General features: G+C 37.1%; 1 protein-coding gene across 7 annotated transcripts in view; it reads right to left on the minus strand.

Moving 5' to 3' along the window:
- Positions 1–26,185, minus strand: part of ATRX (ATRX chromatin remodeler) — an 84,758-nt gene that overhangs the window by 13,326 nt on the left and 45,247 nt on the right. For all 7 annotated transcript variants that reach the window (XM_074601611.1, XM_074601610.1, XM_074601609.1 and 4 more), the window contains 14 exons: positions 25,042–25,151; positions 20,253–20,399; positions 19,868–20,045; positions 14,357–14,494; positions 13,252–13,427; positions 11,963–12,080; positions 10,170–10,300; positions 9,787–9,875; positions 9,443–9,615; positions 6,925–7,078; positions 6,528–6,631; positions 5,078–5,186; positions 3,862–4,039; positions 2,267–2,461 (listed from right to left, as the gene is read on the minus strand). In XM_074601611.1, the coding sequence (XP_074457712.1) occupies positions 2,267–2,461; positions 3,862–4,039; positions 5,078–5,186; positions 6,528–6,631; positions 6,925–7,078; positions 9,443–9,615; positions 9,787–9,875; positions 10,170–10,300; positions 11,963–12,080; positions 13,252–13,427; positions 14,357–14,494; positions 19,868–20,045; positions 20,253–20,399; positions 25,042–25,151 (2,000 nt within the window). The remainder of the gene's footprint in view (positions 1–2,266; positions 2,462–3,861; positions 4,040–5,077; positions 5,187–6,527; positions 6,632–6,924; positions 7,079–9,442; positions 9,616–9,786; positions 9,876–10,169; positions 10,301–11,962; positions 12,081–13,251; positions 13,428–14,356; positions 14,495–19,867; positions 20,046–20,252; positions 20,400–25,041; positions 25,152–26,185) is intronic.

Raw genomic sequence — 26,185 nt, forward strand, 5'->3', positions numbered from 1 at the left:
TAACATGAATCTACCTGATGGTTTATAGCCTCTTCAACCAATAAATTAAAAAAAGAGATTAGAAATTTGCACATGGTATGTACTCAGATGTACTACTTTAAAAGGAAGAAACTCCATTCAATACCATTTGCGAAAACCACAAAAAAAGCAAAAAGAATTCCAGTACATTTGCTCTATTTACAGCCAGGGACTTGGTTAAAAGCTTGCATTCAACTTAACTTACACGAACCGTACACTGATGGTTGGAAGCAAATTAATATGGAACTTAATATTTGTAACTGAATGATAAAGTAAGTTTGGAGTTTATAAACTTTCTCTTTTACATTACAGTTCATTTATTAATTGATTTATTATTGTAAAAGAAAACAAGTCACTTTCAAAATATAATTACTGCACTGGACTGATCAAGGCTTCGAGTAAACATACTCAGTTTCTTCAGAGGTTTTCAACCCATTTTTATTTTCTTAGAAATAAGTATCAGCAGCAGCAAATGGTGATGCATTAGCTATGAGTTTGTGGAAGCATAAATGTATATGGCATAAAATAACTAAGAACGTAAAAAGGATAAAATAAATACTATTAATTACAACTTAAAGGAAGATGTTTTAGGAGGTAAAAATAATGAATTTGCCAAAATAAAAATGCACGACATAGTAAAAAGGTAGTTTTCAGTTATCTACAATTTATTGCTTACAGTGAAAAACACTGTAATAGAAAGAGCTTAGATATAGTCATTAGTTTTCAAGGGTTTTAAAATGCATGTGTAATAGTGACTAACGCTTACAGAGCTAACACTTCCTAAATCCCCCCAGCAGCTGCACCGACACTGTAGGTGGTCTGATAGACTGTTTCAGAGAACGGCTTAACTATTAAGAATGCCAATGTGATGCCTGACCACAATTTATTATGTTATAGTGGTCTGCAGATAGTCTAGAATGGAAAACATACCATTTTCCCTGGGAAGTTAATAGATTCACAAACTGGAAAACCTCCTTCCCCACACCCAGATGCAGTGTAATGACCTAAACACAGAAGTAATTCAGAAATGTAACCAGTTAACTAACCACGGGCCACAAATTTACATGTTACTGTTCGCTAGATAGTCACCTGGTAAGAAGCAGAGACAATTGCACAACAGCTTAATAATTAATTAGTCTTTAGCAGACCACATACACAAAGAATATAAATTAGACAAGGTACAAAACCTTAGCCTAATCTTAAATACAAACTGACTTGGAAAAAAAGAATAAAGTAACCGAACCAGTTACTCTTTCCCCTGAAGTTTACTCCTGCCTGATTGTAGAAGTCATAGTTTTCATTTTTAAACTCCGTTAGTAAATTTTTCGGTTCCCTAAGTATCACATAGGATAGTGAACCCGTAGAGCAGTGACAGTGAACCACTACTACACATGCCACATCCATTACAAATAGATTCAGGCAGGCCTCGGTGAAAACAAACCAGTGTGATCTTAAAAGTTCATTTAGCACCAAGTCGGAAGAAGGTCTGACATCACTACTTCATATTATCTCAGGGTACAGAAAATCAGCATTCACACTAAGCTGTGTAAACGGTATAAATTTGTCTGCAAGAACGTCACTGGTCTCTGCTAGTACTGGCAACACTAAAAATAGATTACAAAAATCTTAGCTTGCCCAATTTTCCTCACTTAAACAGCAAACAAGTTCAACTTTTTTCCTATCTCTACCGTATCTCTAGTATTGGTCCCCTACAAGAAGAGTCAAACAAGGAACTAAAAACCAAAAACGCTTGGCAAAGGAAAGCATGGGTTAATTTGACTCTTACGAAGTCTTACCTAGGTAGATAAAAACCAGACCCTGAAGTACAGCATCACCTCACAGATCTGTTATCACAAACTGAGGTAATGCTAGGTATCACCAGCACCCACTTAGATGTTAATTTGAATCTTGGCTTCCACAGTCTCCTGCAGTAAAACCTTCTACTCACTCAAATTGTGTAAAAAAGTATTTTTGTTTATTCTGGTTTAAATTTTTTGTCTTTTAACTGAAGATCTTTTTCTTATACGGTCAATTACACTGAAGGGAAACTCATCTATTTTGTTATACCATCCATTATATTAATTACGTATTTTATTGTTTTACCTGCTATTCACCTCCAAAGTGAAAAATACTGCTCTAAAGTGAAAACACAGCACTCTTCTTCTTCCAAGATCAAATACCCCATGTTGTTAAACAGACGTAAAATATTTTTATAGCATATAATTCCTAGTGATGTGCATCAACTTACTTTTGGCAACATTGGTGTATCTCTCTTCTTTTTCTTTTCTGAATTAGGATCATCCAACAAATCTGGCTCAAAAGTGTACAACTCGGTAAGTTCATTCATAGTAAAATGACGTTCAACTTGCTGTTGGTCGACAACCCGGAAAGACAGTGACTGCTTTGTTACCTGACGATCGTAGATCTTATCTTCCATCGTTCCCTAAAAAACCAGAGACACTTGCTTTTATACAAATACTGAACCTTCTTGTCATATAGGGAAAAAAGTTAATAGCTACAGAAGAGCTAGAGTAACAACATAACAGTGCTCTATTTTCCTTGTTTCTTTGACCCCGTATCTACAAAATTACCTGAAAATACTTTGCTGAGAAAAAAAAAAAAAAAAAAAGAGAAAAAACCCTCCTGGAAGTGGACATAAAGTGATATGAATTGTGTACGTGACAGATGTCATCTAGCTATTGGCTGGAGTAAGAAATGTATGTTTTCGGTAGTATTTTGAAGAGATCCACTTTTGTTTCTGTTCCCCAAAGTAGGATTATGAACAAAAAAAAGGCAATTTCCACAGCATGTACCTTATGCTGCTTTGAGCAGCCTGTAAAAAGGGAAAACAGATACCATAACACTGGGGTGGAGAGCAGAGGGGAAGGGAAGCACTGAAGTCTAATTCATCACGGCTGCGTATGAAAAAATTAGATCCTTGATTAAAAGAGGAAAAATTTTATTTTTTCTTTTTTAAAAAAAGATGATGACTATGAGAAGTATGAGAACAGTACAGCCTGTTCTGAACATTATAATTTAAAAAGGATATCAACAGTTCAAAAGTGCACACAGAAAACTACAAAAATAGACTGAAGGCTGAAGAAAAACCCCATGTCTGACAGTGATGTGTTACAAGAAGTAATTTAAGTTGGGAAGTATATAGCGACTTGACCAGGAGTTAAGTACTGTTACTGGGAAAAGGTTTTCCATCTACTCTGTAACACCTGAAGAAGAAGAAGATGAAGCAAGATACTTCCTAACAGAAATAATGGCATTATACTTTAAAAAAGCATAGATCAGTGACCATCAGAAATATTACACATCTAATAATATCTGTAGGGTGTGATACAAGTTTCAAATCATGACTGGATGCCTTCTTTATAAAGAATTCTTCAGCTCCCTGTGTTTTCATTCCAGGTGGACTGTCAGGGGTACACAGACCAGGAGTCTGTAGAAGAGAGCTACACTGAGCAAGCCTATTGCCTAACAACCACCATCCTCTACACAGTCTATTCACTGAAGAATTTTTAGTGCTGTGCAAATTAAAAAAGCTGAGAGCACTATCTTAAGCCTGGATGTGTGAATCACTGCTGGAATCCCAGATTTTGTGTTACACAAAGTGTCAGACGAGGTGGGCTTAACAGGAAGGCATTTCAGTTGTTTATTTTACCGATCTTTCCTTCAAGAGGTTTTTCAGTCGCCAAATCCTGCTATCAGATTAGGGCCAGATGATGACCAGATGAGCATGGACCTCTACAGACTTCAACACAAGTCCAAATAGTTACAGTTTACACATCTGATTGCAGGACCAGAATATCATAAACATATCAGACAGAAACGTACCTGAGCCAAAAACCTGTACACAAACACAGGTTTGTTCTGCCCAAAGCGGTAAACCCTGAAAATACTCTGTATGTCATACGATGGGTTCCAAGAAGCATCAAAGATGATTACTCTATTAGCAGCCACGAGATTAATTCCGAGGGAACCTGCTTTAGTGGATATAATAAACAAGCGGCCTCTGGAACAGAGAAAAGTTGCAAAATTTTAGTATTTTGGAAAACAGCTATTGTTCCCATGTTGCTGTATTACTATGGAGTTGTTCATACACTGAAATAACCCAAAAACTTCTCTAAGATACTGTATTAAGCCTAAAGCAGATGCAGATTTTACAAGGACAACACTTCTAGCAAAACATACACTCCCAGAAATGCAGATCAGGCCCTTCTGCAAACCAACTGTTAACAAAAACTGGTGGGTAAGAAAAAATTTGTGGATTTGCGTTTTCAAACTCTAATAAAATTAGTTATATCAAATTAAACCATAATTTCAAACAGGCATATCCCATGCTATTGAAACTGTTTCCTGGCTAGCAAACTTTCAGGATAACTCTAGAATGACACTGTCTCTTTGATGTATCTGCTTTTTTTTTTTAATACCACCTCACTCAGGTTCACTGAATTAGCTTGCTTGGTTCCTTTTTTTCTTTTTTCTGTACGTTATAAAAGACTGTAACATAGCTACATATTTTATTTTTTAAACAAATCTAAGAAGGTGAAGCTCCTTAACTTCATTAAACTTGTTCAAGTCTGTGTCTATCTCCCTATCTAAATAAGACTTGAAAGTCCCAACTTGTATGAACCATGGATGGCTGGGAGACAATTCCGGAGATGGCTGAGAGCTGTATGTTTCTACCAGCCAAGTGACCGCTGTCTCCTGGCCAGACCCCACAGAGCTCTGACTTTCCTAGCTCCCTATATCCTTTTAGATAATTGTAATAAAAAGACTGTCTCTGATTCAAAGTGCTTACAGTCTAAACAAGAACAAAAACAGCAAGAAAACACTGAGCAAGTACTGATTGGTACAAATGGAAGTAATCTCAAGAAACCAGAACCTACTGTTGTTGCACACTTTTTGTGCAAGTTCTGCACCTGACAACATTCTGATATTTATTTGCCTAGCCTTAAGAGGTCATTCAGCTAATACAAGTAACAAAGAAACAAGGAACAAGAGCAACAGAAGGGGTAAAAGTAAGCATACATTTCAGAAGAGATCTCACCTCACATTAGTTTCATCATTAAATTCTTCAGCCCATTTCTTTCTTGACTGAGCTGTAGTTGAACCATCTAAGCGATAGTAATCAATGTTTCTAAACCATTTTCCTTCACCTATAAATGTAATAGTCAAATTATTAAAATGCTGACCGTGTAAGAGACTGAGAATACTAGATATGCACAACTGTCTAGTAAAAGAACAAATATGGAATATAAAATATATTATTTTTGAGTTTAATTTGAATTAATTTAATTTCAGTTTAATTTGAGTTATGGCTACTTCTTGCCAAATGGGGGGAAAAAAATAATTACAGCTGATGGAAGATTTTCTTCTCTCCCCAATTCACACGTAACCTTGTTTTTTTTTTCCTTTGGCCATCAAGGTATATGTACACAAGATGAACCCCACTGTGCCATCCATTATAAAGAAAATAGCATTTTTAGGAGACAGCACTGCTCAATACAATCAATTATGAGATTGTTGAGTTATGTCAGGAAGGTCTCCATCTGGTGAACCTTTATGATACATAATCTAATTGCTTACCAAAAGAACCACCACAAATGAAAAAAACTCCACCCCTTAAAACATTATCTCAGACTAAAGGCACAAACTCCATAAAATACAGGCAGCTCGTAACATCTGAAGATGACAAACGTAAGGAAGCTGAGGAAGCAACAGCCACAAACAGTAAATCTGAGAGACACAGATACTGGAAATCTTCATCTAACTACAGTGTTGGCAACACCAAGCCACACTTCTCTTATGCAACTGTTCAACATGTTTACGCTTAGAAGTGAGATATCTGAAAGGAATGGCAGATTCAAAGGAATTCTTCAATCAACAGGTACCAGGAACTGAAATTTCACATGAACTGCATCATCAGGAGCTCTGGGAGGATCTCACAGTGCAAACAAAAGAAACATCATACACAGAGGACACGTCTGGCTAGTGAGCAATTCCTCACCATTTGAGCATCAGTAGGATAATAATTCAATGCTACGTTCCCTTATGAAACCTATAAAACAATCTAATCCAGTACCTATAAAGCCTAAATTCACATTTTGCTTGTTCTACACACTGTTTTAAAGTGGTCTAATTTTTGTTCATTATCTCTTTCCCAGTAGGAAGGATCAGAATTTGCCACGCATCAGCATATAACATCACTTTTGTACAGAATTTAGCAAAATGCCTTCTCTCGTTTCAGATGATGAACATTTAATCTGCTTATGCTATATTAAGCATGGATGATACAGAATGAAATCAGAAGCAATAATGCATAATGGGATAGCAGAGACCACCTGCAGAGGAGACCAATAATCCTGCCAACTTCAGGAATAGTATAGAGCATACAATACTTCTAATGAAAACAATTATTTCAAATCCATTCCCTTTTGGACTGAATAGAGACTCATAGAAGAGTTATTAGCTTTGCGATTGTTCAAGGTGGCACTCACCTTTATAAATAGGAGGCTTGTCTTTGTCAGTTTTCTCCCTGTTGGCCAGCTCCAGAAAATCTTCTATCAAATCCAGAGATATTAGGGACTGGCTAAACACTAGGCTGAAAACAGAAACAGGGAAACACAAAATTCACCTCTGAGGTTATTTTAATTATTGTGTTGCTTTGTTTTTCTTCTCTCCTCACTCTGATACTACCTTTGAAACAAACAGTCTCTCTAGACACAGAGAAAGACTCCGGTGGAGTACATGCGTGCATGGGTAAACCCACTGATAAAAATGAATGTAACATACACATTTGCTTCAGAAAACTGAGCTATTGCATTATGAAGACTGAACAAAGAACACTGTCAGGCTAACATAAGGCCATTAAACGTCTTTCTGGAACTGACTTACACTTTGTCTCCAAGCTCCTCTGCCATTCGAAGAATTTCAAAGAGAAGCACCATTTTCCCAGAATGTTCCAACACTTCAGCATCTGCATCAGTGACAAAATCTTTGTACCAATCTGGCGCTGGGCTACCAGGATTGGAAGAAGATGTAGCTTTACCTTTAAAAAAACAAAGTAAAAAAAATTTTAAGGTAAGGGCATTGTCTCCCTTTGAACGCTTTGAAATGTCCAAACTACAGAACTGTCTCCTCATTATTAGGCTTAACTGGTATGAAAGGTGTTAAATAGGCAAAGAAAAAGCATTTGCACTATCAGCAATAACCCCATTAGCAGTTATCAATAGCACAGGTCATCACAGTAACAAATCCCCTTTTTGTATTGCAGGATATTTCGACAAATATTTCTACCATCTCTACCTTTTCCACACAAGTATTTATTAACAGCTTTGTTTCGAACAAGTATACATCTTTGAAAACTCATCCATAAGCGTTACAGCTGTTGAAAAGAAGCTTTCAATAAAGAGAATTATTTTGAATCTCAAACAAACATCCGAAACTGTTGGAAAAAGACAGACAGTGGTCTTTTGGATTACCTAGTTCATCTATCAAGATGAACTCTCTAGAAGAAAGTTTCCAAACATTACAATAATACAGGCGCTTAAGATAAAACCCATAAACCATCTCCTCTCACTTCTGTTAGGCTCACATCTAGGATCTTTTTTTCCTAAGCTAATTTAGAAGACAACATTAGCATACAGGACAAAAAAATAACTCCCCCCACCTTTTATATTGATTCACAATAGAAGAAAAAAACCCAAAAATTCCACCATTATATTCTGCCTCATAGCAAAGTTCTTTAAGGAAGTTTCCTGTCTCTTCATCTGCTAACACACTATTACACTAATAAAACCTGTAAAATACATACATGGGAACAATCCTATTTTTAACATCTTACTATCTTATAAGTTAATTTTGTTAATTTGATGTAACCCCTTAAAGTAGTACTGGAAAAAATTACAAAATTCCATTTGTCATTTTAAAAATACACAAAAGTAACCATGCACCTAGCAAAACAAGTCTGTTGGGGTCTGTATCATCCACCCCGAAGTGTCAGATGCGGACCGTGCCAATCTTTAGTGATACTTGCTTTATGTTTATTCTGAATTCAACCAGGAGAAAGCATGCATTCAGCATTATAACCAGAACCAGAAAGGCAGACAGGAACCATGAATTATCTTGATTTACATTACTTAATTTCTTTTATGGTATTTCTATGATCTTTGATTTAACGCCGTTTGCATTAGAGTGATAAAAATTGATTAATTAGATTTATGACACTAACTTTTTTCACATAAAAACTTTCATCTACTGAAATATTTACTTAAGTAGTAGAAGTTTTCTATCCCATGAACAATTCAAAACACTTACATTTTCAGCCTATGCAATGCAAATCAATTGTGATACACCAGTAAATTTCAGGTGCAAGACAGAACTGACAGAACTCCCGTGTGAGGGTTCCTTCATACAAGCTTTTAAAGCTTTTTTTGGTTTTTTCAATACCAGAACAAAGAAAGAACAATATGAGACCTAGATGTGCTATGCGAAAATCCTATACACACCACCTATCGATTTCTGTCTTCACTCCTAAACTTTGCAGAAGGGCCTCCAAGAGCTGCAGCGAGAGAGAAAGTCTACCCGCAAACCTCATCTGGTGCAGCATCCAATCTTTGTTTAGAAATTCTGTACCTACATTAAATTGAACAAGGCTGCATGTCAGAGGTAAACATTTAAGTGATGGAGACAGAAACTCATCCTGCCTATAACATAATTACTTTAATACATTTAATCTGTATGTGTTACGTATTTTACACACACACACTCTTCCCCTTACACATTTACAGTATGTTTGTAATTGAAATGAGAGCTAAAAAAAATATTTCTCATCTTAACTGACCCCAAAAAATTGTTTATTTAGGGAAAGTGATTAGACACACCATAAATGGCACAATCAGAAAACTAGCTGTATGATACTAGATACAAGACAAAAGCTAGACTATTAAAGGACAATCCAAAAATAAAACTTACAGATATAAGTAGTTTGAATAACAATCTTTAAAAAGGTCTCGTATTCCTGCTGCGTTATATCTGCTTTCTCCACAGCCATTTCAAACTGCAGGTGCAACCATGAATGTCATGCATATTTCTTAACCTTTCCATTAATCTTTCCCCAATATATTTAAAAAGACATGAAAAGCAGCAGAATTCCTGTTAACTTTGTATTGTTTTCTACTTGTGAATTAAAAAAAAAAATAACTGAGCAGCTTCTGAGTTCTAAACTGATGCACCTTGTTTTTTCAAAACAGGTATATTATTAGAAGTAGCAAGAACTGTAAGCATAGAAGCAGTCCACAGAATTAAGGACTTTGCCAGTTTGCAACAAAGCAGAAGTCCCGACAGCCCTACCAAATCGCCTTTTGCAAAATGAAGCTGACTTGTATTTTATTTACTTGTATATTATACTCACCTTCATCTGATTTTGTAACAGATGGAGGGTTGTTTACAAGTTCTTCTGCATTTCCTTCTCCACCTCCACGAGATCTTGAATTCCAGACTTTAATGACTTCAACATCGTTATCACTGCCACTTCCACTTGAGCTACACCCTTTCTTCACTTTTTTCCCCTTGGATTTTTTTTTCCTAAAAGGGTAACATTGTACACCCCATTATTTTTTAAAAGTTCTACTGTTAGAGAACATACTCTAATAGATATATAAAATTAAAAAAATAAACATTCGCTTTTATAGAAATCCCTTAAGTTCTGTTAGGGCAATAAATCCAACAAACAAAAAAAAATAAAAGCTCAATTACTTTGCACAATCATCAGAACTTAAGCTCATTGAAGTTTCATCGGAATCCGAAGCTATGAACTCATCCAGACTGTCTTCATCAAAATAGCCCTCAAAAGAGAAAAAACAGAAGTATTATTGAGTATGCTCATCCAGAAGCTTTTATTAAACCTTTAGCCATCTGCTTAATCTTCATTTAAACAATGGTAAGTTCTACAAAGGGTTGGCCTTGCAAAATGCTTTAAGAATGACAACATACCCAGAAACAAAAATATGACAAAACCAGCAGCAAAATTACCCCACAGCAACAAAGATTTCCATTAATTTGACGAAACTTTACCTAGCATTTGGCAAAGCTTATTTGGAAAGTTCTCAATAGAGAGTATTTTGATATATCTAATTTACCTTATTTTCTTTGCTAATATAGTCCAGCTGCAAACACCAAGGGTGAGTCCAGATTCTGCTCAACATCTGGAAATCCTGGAATAGTTTAGCTCCAGCTTTGCCTCTTCCACCTTCATTGCCACTACCTACACCTGACAATAAAGTTCAGGTTTTAGAAAGTTTGCCACATACTGTTCCCCCTTTGAACAATCCGTTAGCGCAGTACTGAGTGTTCTTTCCAGATGCACATCATATTGTAACGTCTCTTGTAAAAGAGGTCAAATTACTGAGTCACAGGCATTTTTTTCCTAGTTAAAGTTGTCAAAATTAGATTTTCCCCTTTTTCTTGATAATAGGAAACATGATTACCTTATTACATAAAAGCACATTTCTCCACAGTATAGGAATGAATCCAAATCCTCTTAAAAGGACAGTCATGTCTATTTAGGTTTTGCAAAAGCAGCCCAAGGTAATTTGCATTTTGGTTTCAATAAATTTGGCTTACTATTTTGAGCTACCTTTATTTAATGACTTGTAATGTTGCGGTATTCTGTTACAATAAAGAATCTTTAAAAAGCCCAGCCTATTTCTTCCATTGTCCAAGGACAAATTAATGCAAAGCAGTACAATGTTCAGAGAGTTAAATTTCTTATGTGTAGTCTCAATTTCTCACTAAGCAGCACATTAACTTCAGGTTCTTGAAACAAGTTTTTTTCCCTATTTATTATATGCATAATTTAAGGCATATTTACTGGCAAGAAAATAGTATTTATTGCATCACAATCATCAAATGTCTACTGCAAAACAGGCACAAAGCTTATTCGGTGCATTTGCTCAATGCACAAGACAATCCCAGTAAACGTCTATGGAGTATAAATATTTTAAGAAAGCAAGTTCTTGCTATGTTTTAACCATATAAGAGCTTTGAGTATCTTCCCGTTTGTGCTCTCCTATGACTTTGGGAAATGGAATTGTAAGGATGACAGAAATTCTTAGATTTGACTTCCCTAAAGCTGAGCTAACATTACAGAGAAACTCAATGTTAACAAGTTTCAAGTTAACAAGTCCTACAGATTTTGTAATATTCTATGTTACAGAATGGAAAGAAAACACGTATAATTTTCATGAAATGAAGGAAACACTTGGTAAAACTGCATGTAAAATGTGTGGTTTAGTTTATGCCTGTTACAATGCACAGAAAAGTGTAACTTTAAAAAATTTGCAGACGAATGCAGCAATTTGCCTACTATACTACTATATTTATCTTCAATAGCAAGACTTCCTTTTTTATTTAATGAAAATCAGAAAGCACGTCATCTTCTTTTGACAGTAATGCAAAGAATTAATGTGGTCAGCAGCAGCCAGCATGGAAATTTGCTCTGAAGACTGGAGCCACGGTTAGCTTCAACAGCTTCTTCCCCTCTAAAAAGGCCATTTGTCTTTACTTCCTCTTGTTTCCCCTCTCCTTTCTTGTGTCATCTCTGGCACTGACTGAGCTGACCAAACTGGCAGGACACTCACCCAAGATAAAGACAGAGAAAGCAGATAATGCCTTTTACTAGTTCAGGGAGTTTAAGCAGCCCACAAAGGGCTGGTAAATCATGAAACAGTACAACCCCTTTTCACAAATGCAAACTTGGCTAACCTCAGATAATTCTGTTGAGCCCTTGAAGTCTAGGCAGATTAAAGTGCCTGTTAGGCATCTGTAGAGCAAATAGCAGATACAGAAAACCCACCAACCTATGGGAAAAAGCCCCTTGTTAAATGACCATCAGCCTTGTTACCTACAGAACTGTAGAACTGTAGGCACGTACCTGTCAAATGATCCAAGTAGTATTGGTAGAGCTTGCACTGAATAGGTGTCATTCGAACTTCTAGAACATACTCGTATTTTGGTGGGAGGAACTTTGTTAATGCTGTGTAATCTTTCCTCTGTAATTTTACAAACAGTACTTCAGTCATATAAACATGAAAACAACTACTGAGAGCTTAAGAACTTCTGGCATCCTAAACAACAAAGCACCACACATAAATTACAAGGATTCACATGCTTTCCAACCACAAAGGGAAAAAAAATAGCCCACTAAATACAATCCAATTACAGGCACTGTCTGCAAAAGCCCATCTTACCTAGTAAATGTGGTTGTCTAGTCAAAAGTATATGACCTGTTAACCCCACGTCCCAGTTCCAAGTCCTTGCAAAGTCGACTGCAACTTCAGGAGATGCTCTGGTAACTACTTTTGTGGATGTTTTTTAAATATGAAAACCTTTTTTTTGTGAAACGTGGGTGAGTCAAGCAGCTAATATCAACATTTGTAGCACGGATGAACTCACTCACACTCAGGTTAACCGTTTACTGTTTTAGAGTACATAGTTTCTGAATACTTGCTTGGGGCAATGCAAAGCTTACTTCTGTTTTCCTTTGACTCTTACATTAATCTGATTCTCTCCACCAACCCCTTCATCCAAATGGTGAATGGTGTATTGATCCTGACCGAGAGACTTCTCTGCTCCTCACGCCACCCCACCAGCAAGTGGGCTGGGGGTGCACATGGAATGGGAGGGGACACAGCCAGGATAGCTGACCCCAACTGACCAAAGGGATGTTCCATCCCGTCTGACGTCATGCTCAGCAATAAAACTCGGGTCAGGCTGGCCGCTGCTCGGGGACTGGTTGGGCATCAGTCGGTTGGTGGTGAGCAATTGTTTTCATTTGCATCACTATTCTCTCTTGGGTTTTATTTCTCTCTGTTACTTTCCTTTTCATCATCATCACCATTATTATAATATAATAATAATAATATAATAATAATAACAGCTGTTCTTATCTCAACCCACTAGTTTTCTCACTTTTACCCTTCCAATTCTCTTCCCTCCATCTTGCTGGGGGGTGAGGGGTGTGAATGAGCAAGTGGCTGTGTGATGCGTAGTCTGGGGTTAAACCACAAGAGATCTAGTAATTAGTGAAAATAATGGATTCAATGGACCTCTCGAATAGCAAGTTTACAGGCTTTTGAGTGCTTTTATCAGAACTAGATGAAGTAACTCCTCTGTCTCCCTGCAGCTAATTTAAGTAATTTGTTATAGTAAAACTGTTCTTACCTGAACACATCCAGCTAGCATCTCATAGAGAATATGTGCGCGCTTCTTCATTACTCTGACATCTACCAGAGTAGAGTCTGCGCACTGACCGTTCTGAATTGGATTTATAAATCGATTTCGGAATTCCTTAATTGAACCAAGCAAATTCTCCTTAATGAAGTTAACCATGCAGTGATCTAGGACAAAAAGACCAAGCTTGAGTTGTTCCAAATGCAAAGTACAGCACTGGGATTAATTCTAACAGAAAATAAACATGTCATATCTAAAACAATGAACTTTCGGTTGAGCAAAAACCCAAACCACCCCAACATTTTCTAGACAGGACATCTTAAACTTACCCATACTCTGGACACAGAGGTAACTTCTAAATTTAATGTCAGATTTAAAACTACCTCATCGTGTTTGTTACACAAAGTTTGAAAGCTGCTGTACACCAAAGCAATCACATAACAAAATCATATTTGCAAAGGTTTTTCAATAGATTCAAAAGCATATTAATCAACGGAAAAAACATTACAGCATACTAACAAACAGAAGCAAACGTTACAAGCCAGTTTAGAATGAAATTCCCAAGACAGCAACGTAAATCACTGTTTATAAATTCACTAAGAACACTGCTCTACAATGGTTTAAAACAATTTAAATTGATGCTGCTGCAAGACCCGGTCCACCCATTTCCCCTCTGAACATTCTTGGCCTTCCCCTTTTGACATGCTGAGACTGATCTGGTCCTTTGGTCAGGCAGATCAAGGAACTAAACTGTCAGAAAGCTATTCACTTCTTCATTGTTAATTTTCTGACACTCCCTGGGGAATCAGATGTACGTAAGGCCATGCCAAGGGAAAGGATAGAGTAGAGGCCAGATTCCCAACAGCTTCATTTTAATTTGGCTTAAACCACCATGGAACCACATCTTGAGACAATGATTTAAAATGCAAAATGCAAAACCAGATTGTTAGGGCTTTTTTAGATATAGAAACCTAGCAAAGAGCTTCACCGTATTAAATTCTTTCCTTCTAATCAATCTAAATCTACCTATATATTTGCTGAAAGGCAAAAGCATATTCAAGGAAATAAACAATTCTTAAACCAGAGAAATACTCACATTCTATAAGATTATTTTGCAGTGGTGTTCCTGTAAGAATTATTCTTCTCCTGGATCGAATAGAATTCATTGCCTTAGAAACAGCAGATGCTTCATTTTTTAATATGTGTCCTTCATCACAAACAACGAAGTCAGGACCTAGAAAGACATATTAGATCTCTTCCATCTTTTATAACCACAAAGAAACTGGCAACCTAAAGAATCCAAGATTTCTGCTAATGTTATTAAGGTATTTTTAAATTTTGTGCGTTTGTGTGTTTTGTGGTGGTTTGGTTTTTTTTTATTTTTAGAACCATGAAGGTCCTCACTCAGCTTTGCACAAGCATTCACAGTAGCCATTCTGGTAAACTACAGGCTGCTGCTTGTGAAGTTTTCCTAGGCAGGATTAAATACACCTTTGCAATATATATTCCTATAAAAATTATCTATCCATGCAGCTCATGTGTCCATGTCTATATGTCCATTCACCCTGTCAAAACTTCATAAAACAGTTCCTTACATACATCTTAGGCTGCCATCTACCGGTCACTTCTAAAGGAAACCAAAAATCTGGCAACTGGTAATTTTTCATTAAGGCAACAGGTCAGTATCAATAGGGGTAAACAGTGCAATCAAAATTCTTGTCTAAGACAAGACACAATCAAATCTGATCCGAATTACAGACAAGCGAACTGACACCTTGTAGCTGAAAGTCACCTCAGGAACATCCTCAGCGTTCCTCTAGAAGATAAACCCAAGGACTCTAGACTGCTGTTTTAGGTGAGTTGTACAAGGAATGTCAGAACCACACGACAATACATTTCCACAGTACGTAAAGCAACTCTAATAGAATTACTAAGTGTTAAAATTTGGGGTTTAAGATAAATAATATCAAACTTGGCTAAACAGACTCACACACTCTAACAGTTTTCAGATTTGATGCAATTTCTAGAAGCTCTTTCCTTGAAAGGAGAAGTAAGAGACATTCTAGGATCCAGCCAGTAATTTAGAATAAATGTTCTACCAGACCTAAACCTGACCTCAATTCCAGTACTATCAACCATGAAGTCAGTGGAAGTCAAGTTTATGCATCTTTGAAAAATGCAATACAAAGCCATCAGTTGGGTTCATCTATTCAACTCTAAAATGGCTGATATTTTAGGTGGCAAAGAAGTATTTATCAGCATGGACAATCTAATTTTTATAACTTACTGAGAAAATTTTTTTCCCCTTTCAAACTAAGTTTAAACTGCCTTGTTAAGAAGAAAATTAACTCTCAGGCAGTGATCAACAACAGAGAATCAATTATATCTTTGACTAGTTCCATGATTTAATGCCAGTGCCAGTCATCTTAATGGTGCCATTTTAAGTGTCAAAAAGTGATTTGAATCTCACATGCTAACAGAAAAGGAGTCAAGAAGATTTTTTTTTTTCCAAACAGAAGAAAAAAAAGTCTTTTTAACCAAGTCTAGAAGACAATTATGAAAATCCTCATATGAATTCCAAACACACTTAGACTTGTCCAAGCCTACTTATTTCTGAATTTTCACATCTGCCACAGAAACAGTTCCCCATATTATTTCACGACTTTTGTACCTTCCCGTGTTTTGGGAGCATGCAAAACACTGAGTGGCTACACACAAAGCCTTCTTTTAATTTTAGGCAAACATCTCCTAATGGCAACAGATCCTTTCTCTAGTCCTCATTCTAGCGTTTCCTGAAGAGTAAGGATCTTGCAAGCAAGCTGTTCTGCAGTGTACAGCACTACTGAGATGGTTTGGAGCCGTTCTCTAGAACTGAAGCCTTTGTGACATCTCCCTGCCAGATGTGACAACTTGCACATTAATATATCATTCTCAGAAACAGATTTGGTCTCGTACATTATGGTTACAATCAGAATCAAAGGACATTAGAGAAGAAGGATAATGAAGTCCTAATGACAGATAGCAATTGAAATCGTGCAAATACCCCACGAATCAGTTTCAGTGAAGACTGTGATTCATTAACATGAAATGGTTAGTTAGAAGAAAACCCCACACCCAAAAAATCCACCTCAAAAGCTGTTGTTTAGAGTAAGTGAATGATAGTAAAAATATGAAAAAACTATCTTAGTAAAATTATTCGTGGTTGGTTTGGCAGGCATGTAGCATTGATATCTTGAACTAACATCTTGGCTACAATTCAGTGGCGGGGATTTTCATAAATTTGTGGGTTTTTTCCTTGTTCTTAAAAAACATGAATGCAATTCATTATGGAAAGAACATTTCTCAAAATATTATAAAAGAATGCAAAACTTAAAGGGGCCTCAAGGGATCATTTAATCCAATTTTCTTCATCTGAAATAGGAGTTATGAGAAAGGGACATATCCTTCCTGATAGAAGTTGGAAACTCCATGACCTCTCTCTTTTTCTAAAACACTGTGCAGTAATACCTAATTTAAATGATCTCTGCTACAAATCAGAATAAATTCTGCCCTTTCCTTTCTCCAACTGATGTAAAAGACAACTGGTAACAGTCCTTTCAGTAACCAACTCTTACGTGGTGGAAATTTGTCAATTTGGTTTTTTCTAGGCTAAAAAGCATTACTCCTCCAATCTCTCCTCAAAGCTCATAGTCTTCATCTTCTTATCCTTCTTGCTGTACTTGTACATTAATATACTGATATACATAAAGCATACTCAGACAGATATATAGATAGACACACAGTTCTCCCTTTCCTCTGACGTCTACGAGAACTTGTCTGCTTCATACAACTGCCAATTAAAGTGCAGTTTCCAAGCTAAACAGTAATAGAATTTTTATTAGTAGCAACAAGTAAAAAAATACAAAGTTATTGAAATGCTGCAAGCAAAGCACAACAGCTATCAATAAACCAAACAGCATCTCATCAGTTGCACAAAGCATTATGGGAAACCATTTGTTGCTCTGCATGCATATATAATCCTGCTATTATTTCACATAGCAGAGCTAGTTAATTAATGAAATCACTTCTCACACTACTTCTCCACCCATAAACTTTGGCTAAACCTTCCCTCTCTGGTCTCCTCTTCTGTGGTATACAGTGCAATACAAGCTTCTACTATAGGGTATGTCTACCCTAGCAGCATTCATTTTAACCAGACACATACCATTAAATTATCGCTCAAATACCAAATTTGCAACTTTTAAAATTAAAAACGCTCCCAGAGGCAAAAGCTTTCCTATTTACAGCCACAGCAGTAAGCCAGCACATAGCTTCGTAACTCTTTACTGGCAGCCTGCTGTATTGCCAATGCTGCGATTCACAAAGACAGCAACAAACAAGTAATGGTTGTTGCAAGATACTGCTCATCAATTTAGCCAATCCACATGTCTCCAAGAACTAATGGATAAAAATGGATCAACGCTTCTTTCTTTTTGTAATTAGTTAAAATAAAGAAAGATTTGAAGCACAATAAAAATTATGGAGTTATTTCAAGGTTAGTTTCCCTAATGGTCTGATTCCATCCTATCGACTAACTAGTCCAAGAAGAGAATGAAACAGTGGGTTCCACGTTCATATGAAATTATTCGAAACCTACAAGGCTCAGTGTGCTGCAGTTTCTGAACTTGATTAAATCTACAAAAGCCAATAACCTTGTCACAAACACCGCTCTATCATGCTGTCCTGAGCTGTCTAAGGAAGTTTGGAAGTAGAACAGAACCACACCTACAAGCAGGATGTAAAAACCAGGAGATTTGCAAGAGATGGGACAAGAAAGGTTACACAAGTGACTGTGTCTCCTCCATAAAACTGCATGTCCAACATGCCAACCCACTCCACAGTCCAGTGTTTTCGAAGTTACATAAATACCAATCCATGAAGGAAGGGACAATATTACTAAAAAGACACATGGTAACAACCCCTATGTTTAGCCACCCTTACACTTTCCACAAAAATCAATCACTACAAGAGGGTATAAAACTTTATTTCGTTATTGCACCAGAACACAACCAACTGAATACAAAGCTACTGTTCTGCCAGGCTACTGTCCCATCACCACTACTTCAAGGCAGCAGTTCATATCTTTTCTTCTCTAGCTGTGACTTTCCTGGCAACGTTCTCAACAAACACAGTATCCCAAGCAAATCAGATACAGACTAATAGCAAAGGCTTTCCCATCCCCCCCCTTTTTTGTCTTGTTTTTAGTAACTGCAATATCAATAGGAGTCAGACAACACACTGGCAAGAAGTGCATTTTCTTCATTGCTTAAATAATGCATGTGGAGTCAACATGATCACAAAAACAGTTCATAAGCTACTGCACTGGAGCTTCCCTGACTCCACAGCAATTATGTGATTTAGTGAGTCCAACTGGCAGAAAATTAATTAATGTTTTAGCTGCTCAAACAGGCTTTCTGAAGAGCTGGAGATGCCAATTCCAACTGGCCAATGCCAATAATCACAAAGTTATTTTTTCCCCATTACAAGAATCCCTTTGTCTGCTAGAACAAAACTCAAAGCCCTACTACTATTTGAAACTTCGCAAAAATCAAGCTCACCAAGTACAATTATAAACCAGATCAATGCTGTATTTCATCAGTCAGAAAGGGGTGGTGGGGGTGGAGAAAATAAACCACACTCTGTCAAGAAACTTAGAGTCCAGCTGGATAATTAAAACCCAAGAAAAACTACCTCCAAAAAGCAAAGAAACCATCTACTGTACCTACTGTTTCACCATTCTCAATTTGAAGAGAAATATCAAAGTTATGGCAAATGTGCCTTTTAAAAACAGTTTTTAAGATATACTGCATGCTGCATAACCATGAGTTGTTTTCAGATATCAGTTGCCAGTTCAGAATTTGTAGGAGAATTTTGCTATTTTGGTGAAACTTGTTAATGCTATAATTTTTAGTTCTTTTTGGTGACCACATGGTAAATTGGTTATATCAACTTGGAATATTTTCAAGTGCTTACATACATGCTTATATAAGTTTGCTCAGTTAAGCGGAGCTTCAACCAGACATCTGTCTCTTAGACTGAAAAAATGAATTATTTAAGTGCTTTATCTGCAATCAGTTCATTAGCACCTAATTAACACTTGTTTGTTCACACTTCTAAGGTGCATTCTCAACTATTTCTCATGTGCAGTTCCTCCCTTAATGGTAGATTTCTATCAAGGATAAAGCAGCTTGTGGTTGTAGTACATTAGCAGATTATAATAACCCTAAATTCCCAAGAGAGTCACTTCAAATTACCTTGCAAAGAAAGCAATGCTCGCAAAAAAGATACGTATTAGGAAAAGTTTCCAGTATATATTCTTGTAGTCATGTCCGTATTTGATATAATAGAAAAGACTGTTACAGAAGTCTATTTACAAAAGCAGACGGGGTAGTTTCTGAACAACCATTTCTGTAACTCAGCAAAAGCCAGCAAAGAAAATGTGATACATCTTACTAATGTTATTGTTTATTTGCCCAACAGATTTTCATTTGCAAGATTACTTAGTTCATAATACGTAAACCAGAAAGTACAATATGTATAATGCATACTTGTAATAATTTTCACTTACCTGGATCGACTAAAGCTTTATTAAATATTTCTTTAAGTTTTCTGCTCTTCACATTCCTGCCCTGTGCAAGATTACGGTACATCTCATATCCTATTATCATCACACCTCCTTCATCTTGCCAATGCTGGAGCATATAGCTTCTCTCTTGAGGGCGTTTCACAGTTGCTAGTTCACAGACCTTTCAAAGGGGGAAAAACATGCTTGATTTTCTTTTAAAATACATAAGTATCAGTGTAACTTTTAAATACCTAAGGTGTATTTTATATGAGTAGATTTTTCACATACTTAAAATGCAATCCTTAGCCTATATTTTGAGTGGTGGAGCTTCCCAATTATGTAAACCGTTCAGTTATTCATTTTTAAGAAGTCTTTTTAAGCCTTATACCTCTAGTTTTTCATCATCTTCTAAACCTTCTTGCCATTTTTCAAACTCATTCAACCAGTTCAAGGCAGTGTTCAGCGGACACACCACCAGAGCTGTCCGAAAATCCAGCTTGTCACACAGCAAGACTGTGTGAAGAAAACTTACTACCTGCAAGAGGAGAAAACAGACAAAATGTCAAATAAGCCACTGAGTATTAAACACTGGGAAAGAAACACGTAAGTACATATTCCCCGTAAAGAAGTTACCAACAAAGTCTTGTTGAAACATTCTTTTTCTGTTTGTTAAACAACTCGCTGCTTAAAATTTAATACACATGTATTTTAAAGTCATACACTCTTGCTCTATGTTACATGGCTGCATACATCTTTCATATACCGAGACACACGTAGTTTTGAACTGCACCAGACAGCTGAATTATTTCATAAATAAGGAACATTGACATCCTTGACATTTCACCAATCCTTTTCATAAACTAAAAATTTCTATTGGGTCATTTTTAAGTTTTCTCCCAAAAGTCGCCCCAAACATTAAATAAGTTCACCTCTTTGGACTTCATAAATGTATCACATTTCTTGAAAGTGAAACTTCAGTCTTAAGTCAACGTTTTCCATGTTTTTTCAACATATTGGCAAATTCTCTCAAAAGAGCTCTGAAGCAGGTTATTGAAATGCTTTACAAGTATTCACCCTGTAGCCAGACTGGCTATATGTTGCAGATGGTAACACCTCCTTGAGGCTTGGGAAAAAAAAACTTAAAATCTTTTATGTCACTCAGTGTTTCTGCTGGGCTGCCTGTTTTTGAGCAGTAGCAAATAAATATAGGACTAGAAGTAACCTGTAAAAATCCAGGCGCTTAGAAGAGTCGGTGATCCCACCGCAGCTCCAGCTCTCGCAGTAGACTTTTAATGGTGAAGATTGCACTCTAATCCACATAACTGTATGACATCCACAAAGTTCTTTCCAGATCAAATCCTGGTATCTGGCAACTCTGATTTAATACATTGTTCAAAGTAATTTCAAACTGCATGACTACGCCTGGAACACTGGGCAACTGCTTTTAGCTGCTGCAATGTGAAAGGAATTACTAGCAGGTTTGCGATCAAGAAAAAAGCATCTCATGTTCAGATGCAAAAGCTCTCCACGAAGACTAATCACAAAAGTCCTACGTCCTGGACAGCCAGCAAGTCCCTAATTGCCTTATTTCCCTGATCCTTTACCCACATTCTTTGCAAGTTTGCAAATCTGCCAAAACTTATCGTGGATTTAGCTCTTTTAAGAGAGAAAAAACAAATGTCACAGAGTACAGTAGAAGGACCAACAAATGACAACATAAGGCAAAAAACAACTACCTAAGGTACAAACGCTGGCCATAAAAACACTTGCTACATATTTGTAACTGTGGCTTTCTTTGATTATCAAGAAGTTACCGCCAAAATGGATGTCATGAACACATCTGGATCACGTACAAAATACCTTCTGCTGTGGAATATTTCATCAAACTAAAGTATATAGTGTATAAAGTATAAGTGTACAAAGTCACCTAGACTGCACTGCTACATTAAAGCACAACAGTTCTGTAAAATACTGCAAATCTCCAGTAAAAGGTGTAATTAACTCCCGAAGAACCATAACACCTAAGCTAGAATTAATCACGTAAAAATATACTCTTCAAATCTGATTTTCAAAGGATGTATGAAAGTGCTCTTCTATAGGATTGCAGATTCTCAAAATATCGTGTGTCAACCCAACTTCCATAAACAAAGCAAAGGTATATACATTGCAGATGGAGTTCTTAAAAGCGTTCTGTCCACATGCTGCGTATCACAACCAAGACTGTAGCTTGCTTTACCTAAGCAGTACATACAGTGAATGGTCACAGTACCTCTGATTATCTACAGCTCTGTGTTACTCAAAAAACCCCACAACCCCATGAAACCCCACAAAATTAAAAAAAAAACACACAAAATCCAAGCTTCCCTTGATTCCCTTGAGCCTGTTCTTTGCAGGGGACCTAAACACTGCGCCAGCCTAGGCATTCCATGACCATACCCTGCAATTCATAGGTCAAGAAAGAAGATTCTCAGGATCAGAAAGTCCTAAATAAAATTTGTCTGAATTAGGTCAGAGGAGAGCAGGATTACGTATTTCTCATGTAACTTCAAGTTTTTGAAGAATCCTGGGTAGTAGTGGTTTAGAGGGAAGACACAAGAATGAGGAAGCCATCTAACCCAGCAATGCATAGCTAATGCTAGCAAAGAATAACAGATACCTCCCCTGCTAGATTCTCTCTGAAGATCTTCTCTTGGAGCCTCTAAAAATAATAATGGAAGACCTCAAGCCAAGCCAAGTCTGCTATCTAGCAGCATCAAGGTGTGCTGACTATGCCAAACACCAACTAGAAGGCACATGTGAGCACGACAGAGAATAAAGCTACTGAGACACCTCATTCCAAACACACAGGTGTCAAAGAACAACTGCTTGTCAACAGGATCTTACAGCATCTTCCTTGCTAAGTGACTAACAAGGTTGTAACACTGGCTGTTGTCACTGGCAGACTACAGCAGTGTCTAGCTATGGTACAAAAAATGTTGAGACATCTTTCATATAGCTTGGAATTCCACTACGTTGATATACTGACCTCTCTACAAATGAGCAGATCTTGAGCCTTCAAGTCAGGTGACAGGGCTTCCCAATCCAATGGGGAAGCTTCTACCACAACTGACCAAGACAGAAGAGATGGTGAAACGGGATTTCCTCACAGATGCTTTAAGGATCCCATCCTTACTGTAGGAAGAAAATAACCTCTTTGAGAACCATCATCACCATGCTAAAGAGACTGCACTCCAGGCAATGAGTAAAGTGCATCCGTATTTGGAGCCTGTGAAGAAAGAATTTAAAATGAAGTGCTGCACAAGTGCTGGATGATAACGTGATCTAGACTTGCTGGTCACAAACTCACCAGAGCACTGGGCAGATCTCCTGACAAGTGACTTTATAGCTAAGAACCACTCCCGGCACAGGAAGGCCCTGATTGATCCCGAGTTGAAATCAGTTCTAATAAATTCCAGTGTGTGCAGAAGCTGCAAGTTAGATTTATAATGATTCAGCTCAAGCCAGAGATCAAAAGGATTCGCAGCAGTTCATTTCACTAGCCAGGTGTCCTGATAAAGACAGGGGAATATCTCCCTCCTCCAGAAATGGGGAAACACAGCATCAGTGAAGGCCAAGGACAGGGAGCCCAATGTGGCCCTGCTTTTCCAAGGGCCTTTTCAAGCACAGATGAGGTTGTTACCCTCCTTTCTTCTTCAGGGTTCTCAAAAATTTCCCTTTCTCTTTCCCAGAATCAGAGGGAAACGCTCTTCTGTCAAATGACTTCTGCTAAAGGAATTCTTGGGAACAGACCAGGCAGCAGGGCACCAAGACAGGCAACTCGCCCCAGTTCTTTGCTCACAGGATTTGTGGTGATGCTACACGTGGCTAAATGCAAAACCAAAATTTATGAAGACTGACTGATACTTGGAAACAAGCACACACGAGGAATTCAACACTACTGACTACCCTGAAAAGGTGACAGCATGAATACTGAGATGCAGGGAATTCAAGAAAACTGGTTTTGATCCTTTACCTCTTTTGCAGGTCAAGGGCATAAGCTTCTCCTGAGGCCCGCAAAGATTATAAAAGAGGCCCAACAAAAAGAGCTTGTTGCATTGTTTTACAGCAACTGCTTGGGTGATCAGTTTCAGAAGAAACATTTTAAGACGGGGATTGAGCTTCAGATTTTGAAGCCTAATAGACATGGTAAGTTGTTCACTGTGCAACTTTTAATGTGGCAGAAGAGCCACTCGTATCAGACCAAGAAATACGTAAATATTTTTTAAGAAACGCTACAGATTTTTACAAAGCCATCTTCAGCAGTGTAAAGGAGAAGGAACATGTGCTGAAGTGACGATGAAGGCTTCAACCTGAAGATCTCAGGAAGTAAAGAATTGTAACGCCAAAGAAATGAAATAAAGAAGTGAAAAATGGGTTGAAAGTATGCCCTATAGTTAACTGCCAAGGCAATGAAAGTTTCTGGTCTTAAGAGTTTGTGATGCACAACAACCCAAAAATACCAATGTACATATGGACAATTACTGGAATAGAAAACAAATGCCCCCTGTCCCTCAGTCCAGAAGAGTCTAAGTTCTAGCGTAACATGGTTTATATTAAAACACAAAGCATCTGACTTTAGAGACTAAAAGTCTGGCATTAAGAAACCAAAAGACAAAACAAACAAAAAACCCTGATAAACTTCTACTTTATCAGTGCAACAAATAAATCCAAAAACCAATGAGGAAAATAAATAATTTAAGGAGCTACACATGAATGAGGAAGACAGTAAAAAAAAAAACAAACAAAACAATCTGCTTAAGATTATTAAACTGTCTTAGACACAGGTTCCAGAAGCCTGTCAACTACTATCCGTACTTTGTTGTTATGAGCTGCAAGGGAGCCATCACTAAATATGACCTTTTCACATTAATATTAATGATTACCTAATTCAATTTTAGATATTTTTAAATAAGCGGAGAGAGCACAAGCGTCTATCAGAACTTTCAAAGCTGTGTACTATGAAACACAACTTCTTCCTCAAGATCTCTTACAAAACATTTTCCTCCAGCAACCCTCATTGAGTCACTGCCTAGGAAACAGTTTTACTGTGTTCTGGAAGTCATTAAAATTGGCTTTTGATGGATCAACTTTTGAGAGTAAGCTACAGACAATAAAATAAGACGACTTTTGTTTCTTACCTGTAACGTTTTCCCCAGACCCATACAGTGAGCAAGAATGCATCCAGAACCAGGAGATGTCTTTGTTTTTTTTACAGATTCACAACAGCAATCCCACATGAACTGAACACCTGAAGAAAATAATTGAAAATTTTCTCATTAAACATTCATTCTATTAAAGTTCACCTGATAAGAGATCAGTGTGATCACTCTAACATCATGACAACTCTTAGAAAAGCAGTGCTCCGGATAATTATTGATTCATTTCTGTCCAATGTGTTGTATGTGGGATGATCTTTGTCTTGAACTTAATTATATTCAGTTTTCACTGAAGATGTGGCATCTGGGCTAGAAAACATTCCTGTGCAGACTGCAGATGATGCAATCTTGAGAACAGGCAGAAAAGAGGAGACAAACCAAAAAGCGGCACGGATTTCATGGAAAGAGTAAAATGATCTTGGTAAACTAGTAAAATTATCTGAAACCAACTAGAAGAAATTCTGCCAAGACAGATTAGATGTGAAGTTCTATGCTTAAAGAGGAAGAAAATGAAGTAAGAACTGTGAGAGCCGAAAAAGGAAAGGAAATATATGCTACCCAACAAAACACATTAACAACATGAGGGTCTGCTGGGTGATTTTTTTGTTCTTTGCAATGTACTTATTGGTGAGTTGTATTCTACTATGCTATACTCAGCACAGAGGGAGGCTTCAGCTTAAGTGCTGTGACTGGTTCAGGGCACCTCCCTTTAAGAGTTGAAGCAAGTCCAGAAGTTTTTTACTAAAATGGAAAGGCTATAATTATGAACTTTGAGGCAAATTTAAAATAACAGAATGAGCTGTGAAGAAAATTATGATTGGTTATTGTCCCTTTTCTGCTTCACTAGAAACTGAGTACGGAAAGAAGCTGCTTGATTTGCAGTCACATGAGGTATCAGAAAAAAACCTGTTGAGAAAACCAGGAAAATACTAGGAGATTTTAAAATCTTCGCTGAAAACTGTACAAAGTGAATATACTAATTCCTCAATAGAATGGGTAAACATATATTTGATTCTGTCTCAGTGTGGAGAATTAGACGATTCTGAGGACGCTTCCAACTTTGCATTTCTAAGGTTCTTTGCTTGTAAAATAGAACTATGCATTGCTGATCTCATTTACTTTTGTT

Source organism: Larus michahellis, chromosome 9 (genome assembly GCF_964199755.1).
Source record: "Larus michahellis chromosome 9, bLarMic1.1, whole genome shotgun sequence".
In the NCBI taxonomy this organism is placed as follows: Eukaryota; Metazoa; Chordata; class Aves; order Charadriiformes; family Laridae; genus Larus; species Larus michahellis.